Source organism: Denticeps clupeoides, chromosome 5 (assembly GCF_900700375.1).
Source record: "Denticeps clupeoides chromosome 5, fDenClu1.1, whole genome shotgun sequence".
Classification (NCBI taxonomy): Eukaryota; Metazoa; Chordata; class Actinopteri; order Clupeiformes; family Denticipitidae; genus Denticeps; species Denticeps clupeoides.
Window position 1 is genome coordinate 5,646,796 of NC_041711.1, and position 11,764 is coordinate 5,658,559.

The following is an 11,764-nucleotide window of genomic DNA, read 5'->3' on the forward strand; positions in this document are numbered from 1 at the left end:
TGAAATTTAGACAATGTATAAACAAACTATAGTCATTTTGGGTTACTGTCCATTTTATTGCCTTGTTAGAGCACAATGTACCCACCCTTTTTACAACCATGGGGTGCACGGGGAGAGACAGTTCTTGTAGTTCACCTCTTTAACAGAAAATGTTGATGTTAGATGTTCTGGCTTCGAGTGTATATATTTACACACCTGGCAGGTAGTGGGTAATAAGGGGGCATGATAAGGAGACGCTTTATTGAGTGAGGAGCGCTCTGAGACAGACACAGAGGACAGCTGCTTATCACCATCACAGTAGTAAAAATGAAACCCTGGCCTTCATTCTGCACTTATGACAAGGTTCACCATCAGTCATCGAAAGAATTAAAATACTCCAGGACTACAATGATGTAAGACTTTTACCTCACAAACAGTAATATTTCTATATTATGATTTTTTCCCATTTACAGTAGACCTACTTGTGCAGTACCTGTGCAGCAAATTGCAATAAATCAAATCATGATTAAATGTATGTGTTTGTGGATAAATAAATGCAAATGCAAATATTTTTCATAGATTTTTATTACTTAGTTCAGAAAAATGTTCAGAAAAAAAATTACCTGTAAAACATATTTTAGTATATTGATAGTATATTGATAAAGAATCAAAATGGACACTTTTATTAATAAATATGCTTGACTATATGAAATATGTAAGATGAACCTCTTCATGTGACATAGTAATGTTCACCCTGCACTCATGTTACTCAACCCCTAGGTCGATGAACCCTTTGTCTCACTCAGCGAGTGCACTGTCCCTTCCACATAGACCGCCTTAGACATGGCCCCCCGTGGCCTTGACCCAACACAGCGTATCAGAGGACGTGAGGTTCGTCTAATGCTGAGCTACTGAATCAATGTACAAACTTCACCATCCAGCCAACTAGTGTAAATTCTGTCTTTGCTCCAAATGTGAGACTTTGTCAGACCAAATTCAATTGGTCACTACAGTCTAGACAAATATTTCAATTTCAATAAGAGCTCTCTTCCAAATTGACCATTATGTGCATTTTCAACAGATGTTTGTCAAATGATCTCCAGTCCTCAAAATGCTTGCTAAGTGAAATCTGTGTCCTGGTGCTAGTCTGTGCCACCTTCCTGAGTTGTTTTCTCTTTATTGCTGCCAATATAAAAGTCACAAAGAGTTGAAGGACGAGAAAAAGGTGAACTGGTTGTCGACTGGTTGCTGAACTGTAGTAACTGTTTCATCAAAGAGAACTTCAAGGAACTCTGTCAACCACTTGACTTTTTTATAATGTGGAATCGTAGTGAAGCGTTGCATAATGATAATTAAACATAAGGACACAACAGGAGTAAAACCAGATAACAGAACATATGCAGGTATGTGACACCTGCAGATTTAAAGAGATCTGTTGTTGTTATATGGAATTCCATAGGGAGGGTGCAGTTACAGAGGCTTGGTTGTCACCCCAGGTTCGGTGCTTTGTCCTGACAGATGGATGTAGAAAGTTGACATTGCCAGAACGAAGGTTAGGAGGGTAAAGGAAGGTAAAGGATTGTGATGGTGGAGTAGGAGAAGGCATGGCTATGGAGAGTTTTAACTGTATGTGATGGGTAATAGAATAGGTGGCGCTATATTTTTCAAATGGAAAATATAGCCATGGGACAAACCGTGGGAGTTGGAGAGAACAGAGAAAGTGATACTGAGAATGGACTCTAAAAGGGAGAGGAGGATACTGTGCTTAATAAGTGTTCTCAAGAATAATGATGTCCAGTGTCGGAAGAAAGAATAATTCTACCCATATATAATATGTCTTGATTTTTAAACATGCTAAATGGCAGCCGACATTTGCTTCTCAGTCTCAAATCTGCAGACACTAAATTTAGTATTGCGCCTGTAATCAGACATTTATGGTAATTGCACTGCAACTATCCAGGACAGACTGACCTAAAACGTTAATAACGAGTAAATTTCACTCACACACTGAACACCATTTTGAATAAAACTGTACCATTTCCTCTCTGACTGACTGGAGACTACCTTGAAATGCTTGACACTTTTTTGACACAAATTTTTTAATGTCCTGGGCAAAAATTTATTAAAATGTGTTTTAAAATACGTTAATACAGCGAAGTACCTTTCTGGTCTTTATTAATTGCTACACAATTAAAAAAAAAAACTTATGCTAAATGTAAAAACCTGTAGCTAAATAGGAGTCATTTTATAAATATGCAACTTTTAATTCAACTAGTCTAATAGACTAGGCTAATTGATTATAGTTCATAGCTAGTCGACAGTTGCAGCAGTAATTGTGGCTACAGTGGAATTTATAGTCTTTCATAAATAAGCTTGTTAAAATATTAAAATAAGTAGCATAAGACAGTGAATTCACTCATTTTTTGTGATATATGGTCAGCTTCCCGTTCATGGATAAAGACTAGTCCCAGACTAAATTTTAAATCTAAGACTGGGTTTAATGCACACACATATATGTTTGTGTGTGTGTGTGTCTAATATATATTGATACAGTACAGGCCAAAAGTTTGGACACAACTTCTCATTAAATGCGTTTTCTTTATTTTCATGACCATTTACATTGGTAGATTCTCACTGAAGGCATCAAAACTATGAATGAACACATGTGGAGTTATGTACTTTTAAAAAGGTGAAATAACTGAAAACATGTTTTATATTCTAGTTCTTCAAAATAGCCACCCTTTGCTCTGATTACTGCTTTGCACACTCTTGGCATTCTCTCAATGAGCTTCAAGAGGTCGTCTGAAATGGTTTCCCAACAGTCTTGAAGGAGTTCCCAGAGGTGCTGTTGGCCCCTTTGCCTTCACTCTGCGGTCCAGCTCACCCCAAACCATCTCGATTGGGTTCAGGTCCGGTGACTGTGGTGGTCAGGTCTCCACTTTTTGTTTGATACCTTCAGTGAGAATATACCAATGTAAATGGCCATGAAAATAAAGAAAACACATTGAATGAGAAGGTGTGTCCAGATCTTTGGCCTGTACTGTATGCATATATACGCATAAGCCTTGTATTTTAGAACGTTCTAGATCGTTGCAATTACCGTACGTATCTGCGTATGTGTGCATTGTGAAATTTGGTGTCGGCCCAATTTGAAGACGGAAAAGCGAATGTCGCCCGAGTTGACTGCAGTCCTACACAGAATATCCTCTTCGCATTTCAAATCAACCACCATACGCATATTAAAACCATACTGTGTTATTCATTCATATCAGCAATTGGTGAACGTGCTCACGGTTTCTTATTAATTCGTGAATTAAACAACCCAAACAACATCTCTATTATTCCACAACTCATTCTGCCCATTTCAGCTCATCCACCGTCGATTGTGCGGACAGACAGACTGGTTGTCCCACTGTGGCGCCCCCTAACGGGAGAAGTTGAAAGGAGACAACAACAATTAATGTACCATTTAATGTGCAAAGACATCGCAATCATATTTTTAATACACGATCCTGAGTAGAAGTGCGAAGCGGTTAAAAAGTAAGTAAGTGAGTGAGAGAGTGTCTAAGTGAGTACGTGATCGGGAACGCATCGTCGCCGGAAGTGACGTCATCGTAAACAAGTATGGCGGACTGTGAGGGCGTCGTGTTTTTCGCCGTGAGTAACATACCCCCTCATTTTCGTTCTGTGGACCTCCGACACTATTTCAGCCAGTTCATAGAAAGCGGGGGCTTCAGCTGCTTCCATTACCGACACCGACCGGAGATCGTGAAGGAGGCGCCGGCGAAGCCAGCTGCGGACTGCAGGGACGGCGGCCCGGGCTCCTCCTCGTCAGAGAGGCGGTCGTGCTGCTGCGTGGTGTCGGTTCGCTCGCTCGGGGCGGACCGCTTTGTTAAGATGTACAGCGGGAACCAGTGGATCGATGCCCGAGGAGACTGGCTGCCGTGGCGATGCGTGGTCAGGAGAGTCAGGGTGTCGGATCAGAGAGGTGAGAGCTTTATCACATCTGTAGAATTCCCCTGTCGAGAACATTTCCCAGTAGTGATCAGAGAAGTGGGTGTCAGACTCAGAAAGCTTGATTATATCTGTAGAATTCCCCTTAAGAGAACATTTCCCAGTAGTGATCAGAAGAGGTGAGTGTCAGACTCAGAAAGCTTTATCACATCTGTAGAATTACCCTGGCGAGAATTCCCAGTTGTGATCAGAAGAAATGAGCGTGTGTTTCTGGACATGTAACATCACCTGGTGCATTTGGCAGAATGTTTGATTTCTACAAGAAATTGCCTAAAATAACATCATATTCATTTACCATATTAAATTTATATAAAGAAACCATAATCTGATTCGTAATGTTATTTATGGTGAGAGAGTAAATTAATACAAATATATATGGTTATTAGTCAATGATAATATTAAAATATGTCAATAAACTTGTGTTCTTTATATACACACATTTTGATCTGTATTTTAGCTGAATCTATTGCAGTATATTCCTGAAATACCTGTATCATCACAGTATAAAGGTCCCCACACACTGCTCCCCGGGCGCCTGTCGTGGCTGCCCACTGCTCACACAGGGTGATGGGTTAAATGCAAAGGACAAATTTCACTGTGTGCACCATATGCACATGCGACAATCACTTCACTTTAATACCATGGAACACTGATTCCTACTTCATTTGCCTATTGCTACATGCATGGTGTGAAGTTGCTTCCAACTTGCCAGGGGGACTGTTACAGGTTCAAACCCCACTTACTACCATCATCAAGACACTTAACCCTGAGTGTCTCCAGGGGGACTGTCCCTGGAGATTAAAAATGGGTGGTAGTAGCCTAGTGGTTAACACACTCGCCTATGAACCAGAAGACCCAGGTTCAAATCCCACTCACTACCATCGTGTCCCTGAGCAAGACACTTAACCCTAAGTTGCTCCAGGGGGGGACTGTCCCTGTCACTACTGATTGTAAGTCACTCTGGATAAGGGCGTCTGGTAAATGCTGTAAATGTAAAAAAACCTGTTAAAGAGCGATAACAATTTTGCCTTTTATTTCCCAAGATGAACAGGCATTCCCATACAAGACGAAGGCTGAGCAGCGGCGCCGCATGTCTCTGTCTGAGTGTTTCACTGAGTCCGACCTGAAGGCCCTGCCTGAGCTCAACCCGCCTTCTCTAATGCCTGCGGGAAACGTGGGGACCCCCGTCAGCGTTTTCCTGCAGCTCATTCAGTCGTGCCGCCTGCCCCCCCGACTCATCCGCAAACTGGGCCTCACCTTTCCCAAGACTGGCTCCAGCCGTCGCTACGGCAACGTGCCCTACCAGTATTGCAATACCAGCGTCATCGCCCCCACGGAGGAGAGCGTCTTCACGGCCCGGGGGCATGAGATCTGGGGACCGGATGCTGTGCCATGCCCACAGGCTGGACAGGGCCCTAGCAAAGCTCCAGAGGAAGAGGAAACGCACGAGCTGCCCGATCCTGAAGAGATGTCAGACACTGATGATGTAAGATGTCACAAATTGAGCACAAAAAAAATGAACCAAAAGCATATATTGTGATAAACCTGTGTCCGTTTAACATAATTCTCAAGCAAAATATGACTTTTATAATCTTCAGTCTCATCAGGAGCAGAAGCCACTGGTTCTGAGCCGGAATTCACTCCTGACTCCCACCTTAATGGCACTTCTGTGTTGGTGTGGTCAGCTCTGACTGATAATCTGTTCACAAGCCTACAGGCTGGATCTAGATTGTAACATGTTTTCTCTTCCCTCATGTGTGTGTGTGCACAGGATGATGACCGCTGCGAGGAGTGGGAGAGGCACGAGGCTTTGCATGAAGACGTGACCAGTCAGGAGCGCACCAAAGAGAGGCTGTATGAGGAGGAGATTGAGCTCAAGTGGGAGAAGGGTGGCTCTGGCCTTGTTTTTTATACAGATGCACAGTACTGGCAGGAGGAAGAAGGAGGTACTACCAGCTGTTGACTTTTTTTTTCTCTGAGATTTATCTTATAATAATTTTTCTGTGACGCGAACGAAGGACGAGCAGCCCTTTCTTGTTTGATTGGATTGTTCTGACTATCCTGAGGACAGACTTGAAGTTGCATTAGCAGACTTCTCAGTCCATTAAACCACAGCAATAAATGTCCTAAAAGTGTACACCAGCTAGCACAGGAGTAAGCACAGAATTCAGGCCGAGTCTGTTACAGGTCAGAGGGACGTCCTGGGCTGTTTTGCCCAGATGTGTGTCCAGGGTTCCACGCTGCCCGGGTGTGATGCATGCTATCTTTTGAAACTGTGTAGTGTGTCAATAACAAACTGTGCTGTTTATTTTTCTTTATTTAGATTTCGATGAGCAAACTGCAGATGACTGGGACGTGGACATGGGGGTTTATTATGACAAAGGTAATTTTTAGTTTTGAAACTAACTTGATAAAATTGGGATTATTTCTACATTCTATAATTTATTATTATTGTTTAGTGTGTAAAAAACTCTTTATTTATCTGATTGTCATTTTTCGTGTCTGGACACAGATGGTGGTGACATGGATGCCCGGGATTATGTGGATATGCGCCGTGAAAGGAGGCTAAGGGAGGGACTTCAGGAACCCTCTTATAATCTGAATAAAATTGGCAGCTTTGAGAAGTTTACCAAGGTCAGTAAAGACTGAAGAGCTTAATGACGTATACATTTAAATCATTGTGTTGTGTTGTTTCAATTTTTCTTGTGCATTTCTACTTGTTCCTGACAGGGAGTCGGCAGGCGTGTAATGGAGAAGCAGGGCTGGAAGGAAGGTGAGGGTCTGGGCCACAGTCAAACAGGGATGGCAGAAGCTCTGGAAAATGAAGGACAGCATCCAAACTGCAAGCGTGGGTTTGGGTAAGTATAAATTAACATAAACATCCTCACATCCCGATCATGACCTGTACCAACTGCTGCCATCAGGCAAGAGATACAGGGACATTAAATCTAGGACAAACACAGCTTCTACTCTGTTGCCATAAGGGCACTTAATGTCATTTAATCCACCTCCAACTCAATTTCTTTTCCATATGCAATAAGGTTTTTTCATGTGCAGTAAGGTTTCTACCTGACACTTTATTGAAATGTTATATTTTGTATTATATTAGTATATGTCTACTTTAAAGATGTACTTGTTACAATGACAATAAAGACATTCTGATTCTACTTCATGTGAATAGGCATGAATTCACATTTTAATAAATGTAATTCTTTTTTTTCTTTTTTTTTTTTTTGCAGTTACCACGGAGAGAAGCTAAGATCTTTTCTTCCTGCCAAAAAGCCCAAAAAGGATTTTCTCATATCCACTGTGTACGATAAGCCCAAAGACATTGATCTGGGTGACACCCTGCTAAGGCGGCAGCCCAGCACTTCCATGAAGTACAGACACTGGCAGCCAGGGGGCAGCAGATGACGTCCTGGCTCTTTTAGTCGAGTGAAATGGACTTCATCATTGCATATATTTCATTTTTTATCTTTCCTAAGCGACATAAAGTAAAACTGTTCACCCCTTTTCCCACTGACTTCAGTTGTGCGTTATTTTGACGAATAATAAAAGCAATGTGTGTAGTTGATTTGCATAGTTTTAAATGCCGAAATATTTTGTAAAGACTGGTTTGTTTCACATGCCCAGTTATGAAAAACTCTGATGTTATTTATGGAACAAACATGTACAATGGTGGCCTTCATTTCATTTTTTTTAATTAAATTTTTAGAGAACAATATACAGATATTAATAACAAAAACAAACATTAACAACAAATAACTAAATAAAAAGTAAGAAGTCGGGGGCACATAGCGGCAGCATATAAACTAATTAAAAAAAAGACTCAAAAGGAAGAAATATCAGTTAAACAGAGAGATTCAAAATGTGTATGGTTTTGTAGCCTTCCGGTTGGAAGAACCAGTAATAGTACCAAGGTAATATTTTAAATCTGCCAAAAAGGTTTTTTCTCACTATACATACATATATGAATAAAAAAACTATAAATAGGTTCAGCACAAAAGACGAGTCAATATTTGTATAAATATATATTTATATTCTAAACAAAATGTAAAAGCTAATTTGCTTATGTTTTTTATTAATGGACACAGGTCGGACTAGAACTTTTTAACATAAACACATTTTCAAAACAAATGGCACAAATCTTCAGGGGGTCATCCACAAAATATGCATGCAACTTCTATATCCAGTTTAAAATTAGTTAGATATACTTTTGTAGCGTAATTCCTAAATACTATTTTATTTTAAATTTCCATGACTTTGTTTCTCAAAATAAATTAGTTGGGAATACTCCAAATCCATTCCCACTTCAGCCCTTTAATATGGTTATTCCATGATGTTACAACACAAGAAATAGAGGGAACAGAGGCAGGTTCATGGCAGCCTTTTATATGGTAATTCCATGATGTTACAGCACAGGGAACAGAGGGAACAAGGCAGGTTCATGGCAACCTTTAATATGGTTATTCCATGATGTTACAGCACAGGGAACAGAGGGAACAAGGCAGGTTCATGGCAACCTTTAATATGGTTATTCCATGATGTTACAGCACAGGGAACAGAGGGAACAGAGGCAGGTTCATGGCAGCCTTTTATATGGTAATTCCATGATGTTACAGCACAGGGAACAGAGGGAACAGAGGCAGGTTCATGGCAGCCTTTAATATGGTTATTCCATGATGTTACAGCACAGGGACCAGAGGCAGGTTCACAGCGGCCTTTTATATGGTAATTCCATTATGTTACAACACTGGGAACAGAGGCAGGTTCATGGCAGCCTTTAATATGGTTATTCCATGATGTTACAGCACAGGGACCACAGACAGGTTCACAGTGACTTTTAATATGGTTATTCCATGATGTTACAGCACAGGGAACAGAGGCAGGTTCACTGCGACTTTTAATATGGTTATTCCATGATGTTACAGCATAGGGAACAGGCAGGTTCATGGCAACCTTCAATAAGGTTATTCCATGATGTTACAGCAGAGGGAACAGGCAGGTTCATGGCAGCCTTCAATAAGGTTATTCCATGATGTTACAGCACTGGGAACAGAGGCAGGTTCATGGCAGCCTTTAATATGGTTATTCCATGATGTTACAGCACAGGGAACACAGACAGGTTCACAGTGACTTTTAATATGGTTATTCCATGATGTTACAGCACAGGGAACAGAGGCAGGTTCACTGCGACTTTTAATATGGTTATTCCATGATGTTACAGCAGAGGGAACAGGCAGGTTCATGGCAGCCTTTAATAAGGTTATTCCATGATGTTACAGCACAGGGAACAGAGGGAACAGAGGCAGGTTCATGGCGACCTTTAATGGTGAAACGTCGATTCGATCCGGAAGTAAACCTTTTCGCTTCCGGCGCAGTAAAAGTGACGCAGCGGAAGTAAGATGGCGCTGGTTCTGAGGCGGTTTGTGTTTCATCGTGTATTAGCGGCGCTTTATTAAACTGTTGTACGCTTTATTAATTTTTATATCTCCAAATCAGGACAGGCACTTAAACCGAGAATTTTCCGTCCCGGTGGGGTACAGTTGCAGTCTGTCGTGTGGCGGCATCGTTCCAGGCAGCTGAGCTGCAGTCGGTGGCCTGCAGAATTACATTATAGAGCGTATGTATATTATAAATATACAAGTTTTACATTTAACAGTCGCCATATTGTCTATGCTGTTGTTTTTTGGCTGCTTTTATCTTGTTCTGTCCACTTTCTGCGTGACAATGTCAGTTTCCCACTTGTGGCATGAATAAAGGACCATCACATCTTATAATCCTCACTTCTGAAACTTTTTCCACCCAGTCCATCCCTTCATGGTTGTTTTCTCCTGATGACCTACCATGTCCACGTCTACACCATCTTTACATTTCGGCCAAGTGGTGATCGGGCCCCCCGGTTCAGGGAAAACCACATACTGTCGTGGCATGCAGGAATTCCTGAGCAACCTCGGCCGCAAACTGGTCGTGGTGAATCTTGATCCAGCCAACGACGGCCTGCCGTATTCCTGCAGCGTGGACATTTCTGAGCTGGTGACGCTTGGCGACGTCATGGAGGGTCTGAAGCTGGGACCGAATGGTGGCTTAATCTACTGCATGGAGTATTTAGAAAGCAACCTGGACTGGCTGGAGGCCAAACTGAGGCAGTACCAAAGCTCTTATTTTCTTTTTGACTGTCCTGGACAAGTGGAACTTTATACTCATCATAACTCTGTGAAGAACATTTTTGCTCAGTTGTCCAAGTGGAATTTCAGGGTGGGTAGGTCAGTGCTGATTTCCCATTCATGTTAGATGCAGGAGGCAAATAATTTCTTCTGTTCTTTTCAGCTGACTGCGGTGCACCTTGTGGACTCTCATTACTGTGCCGATCCAGCGAAGTTCATATCCGTGCTCTGCACCTCTCTATCCACCATGCTGCATGTGGAGCTTTCCCATGTCAATGTCCTGTCCAAGATGGACCTGATAGAGCAATATGGGAAGTTAGGTGAGCAGCTCTTGTCTGCAAGCTGGCACATTTTATTTTATTACCAATTTAATTCAGTCATTCTGATGTGTGATTTTGCAGTAAAAATTCCCCCTCAGTCCTGGTTTTCTATTGACAGCAGTGAGAATCAGACCTCATGTGAGCTGTGATCAGTAAAGTTACAGATGAAGTGGCTTATTACTGTTTTCTTTCTATACAGCATTTAATCTCGACTTCTACACAGAGGTACTAGACCTGTCCTTCCTGCTTGAGCATCTTGCAGCTGACCCTTTCTTCAAGAAGTTTCTTCATTTGAATGAAAAGCTGGCAGAGGTTATCCAGGACTACAGCCTGGTGTCCTTTGTTCCTCTCAATGTGCAGGTATCACCTCTCAGTCTACACACACAGTGCAGGGTTTGACCATCTGATGCAGTTCTTCACATGAGCAAACCACCATTCGGCTGCAGGACAGAGAGAGTATGGCGCAGGTTCTGAGGACAGTGGACAGAGCCAATGGCTACTGCTTCGGTGACCTTGAGGAGAGGAATCTGCAGGCCATGATGTCAGCAGCAACAGGAGCTGACTTCCACTTTGACTTGTATCCTTGTTTTTTTGTTAATCCTTTTGTATTTTATAATATTTTTATTATATGATTTAATAGTTTTAAGAACAAAATCTGACATATCAATTTTCATCCTTAACTGTCCATTCCAGCACGATGGGGATACAGGAAAAGTACACAGAGCCAAACAAGGGCACGGTTGAGGAGGAGGTCATGGACCTTTAGGCCTGTGTTGTAGATGATCTTGCTCCACCAGAAGGACTTTCTGTCGAAGGCCCTAGTTGCTGGAATGGAAAACAAAAAGATCCAGGATGCTCCCTTATACCAAAACACAAAAAAACACATTTTTAAAAGTAGGGATTTCTTTCCCTGATATCATTTGTCTGTCTTTGGGAGAGAGGGGGTTGGTCATCTCACACCAGGGTCTGAAAATGAAGCTGCCAGACATCAGAGGTGACAGGATTGGGTATAGAGGGGGATGATTGCTCTACAAACACGACTGATGTCCTCTCTTCTCTGTTTCAGAATGTAAAATCAAATAAAATACCACATCTTTGAAGTTATATGATGTTTGCACAACTCCTTTCAGTCCTCTTGTATCTTCTGACATACTGAATAATACCCCCATTCTCACAATAATTTGAAGAAGTTGAACTTCATATGCTGCATTTAAACGCTCCTTGTATTTTTCCGAAACTCTTTGGCCACCAATTTTGAAGTCACAGTGAGATTCCAATCTCTGC

At 41.7% G+C, this 11,764-nt stretch overlaps 2 protein-coding genes across 4 annotated transcripts; both read left to right on the forward strand.

Annotated features, from left to right (window-relative positions):
- The first annotated feature begins 3,590 nt into the window (after window positions 1–3,590).
- On the forward strand, window positions 3,591–7,567 carry gpatch3 (G patch domain containing 3). Its single transcript, XM_028981200.1, has 7 exons — window positions 3,591–3,967; window positions 5,037–5,479; window positions 5,765–5,939; window positions 6,317–6,376; window positions 6,506–6,627; window positions 6,724–6,851; window positions 7,233–7,567. Exons 1-7 carry the CDS (start codon window positions 3,604–3,606, stop codon window positions 7,405–7,407), a joined length of 1,467 nt encoding a protein of 488 aa, XP_028837033.1. The 5' UTR covers window positions 3,591–3,603; the 3' UTR covers window positions 7,408–7,567.
- A 1,806-nt stretch (window positions 7,568–9,373) lies between these two features.
- gpn2 (GPN-loop GTPase 2) lies at window positions 9,374–11,584 on the forward strand. Of its 3 annotated transcripts, none has more exons than XM_028981038.1 (7): window positions 9,374–9,393; window positions 9,496–9,616; window positions 9,803–10,251; window positions 10,324–10,480; window positions 10,680–10,840; window positions 10,927–11,057; window positions 11,174–11,584. In XM_028981038.1, exons 3-7 carry the CDS (start codon window positions 9,841–9,843, stop codon window positions 11,244–11,246), a joined length of 933 nt encoding a protein of 310 aa, XP_028836871.1. In that variant the 5' UTR covers window positions 9,374–9,393; window positions 9,496–9,616; window positions 9,803–9,840; the 3' UTR covers window positions 11,247–11,584. The 3 variants fall into 3 exon arrangements, with proteins under 3 accessions (XP_028836871.1, XP_028836869.1, XP_028836870.1); XM_028981037.1 differs by having other exon boundaries at window positions 9,384–9,418; XM_028981036.1 differs by having other exon boundaries at window positions 9,380–9,616.
- Window positions 11,585–11,764: the final 180 nt, after the last annotated feature.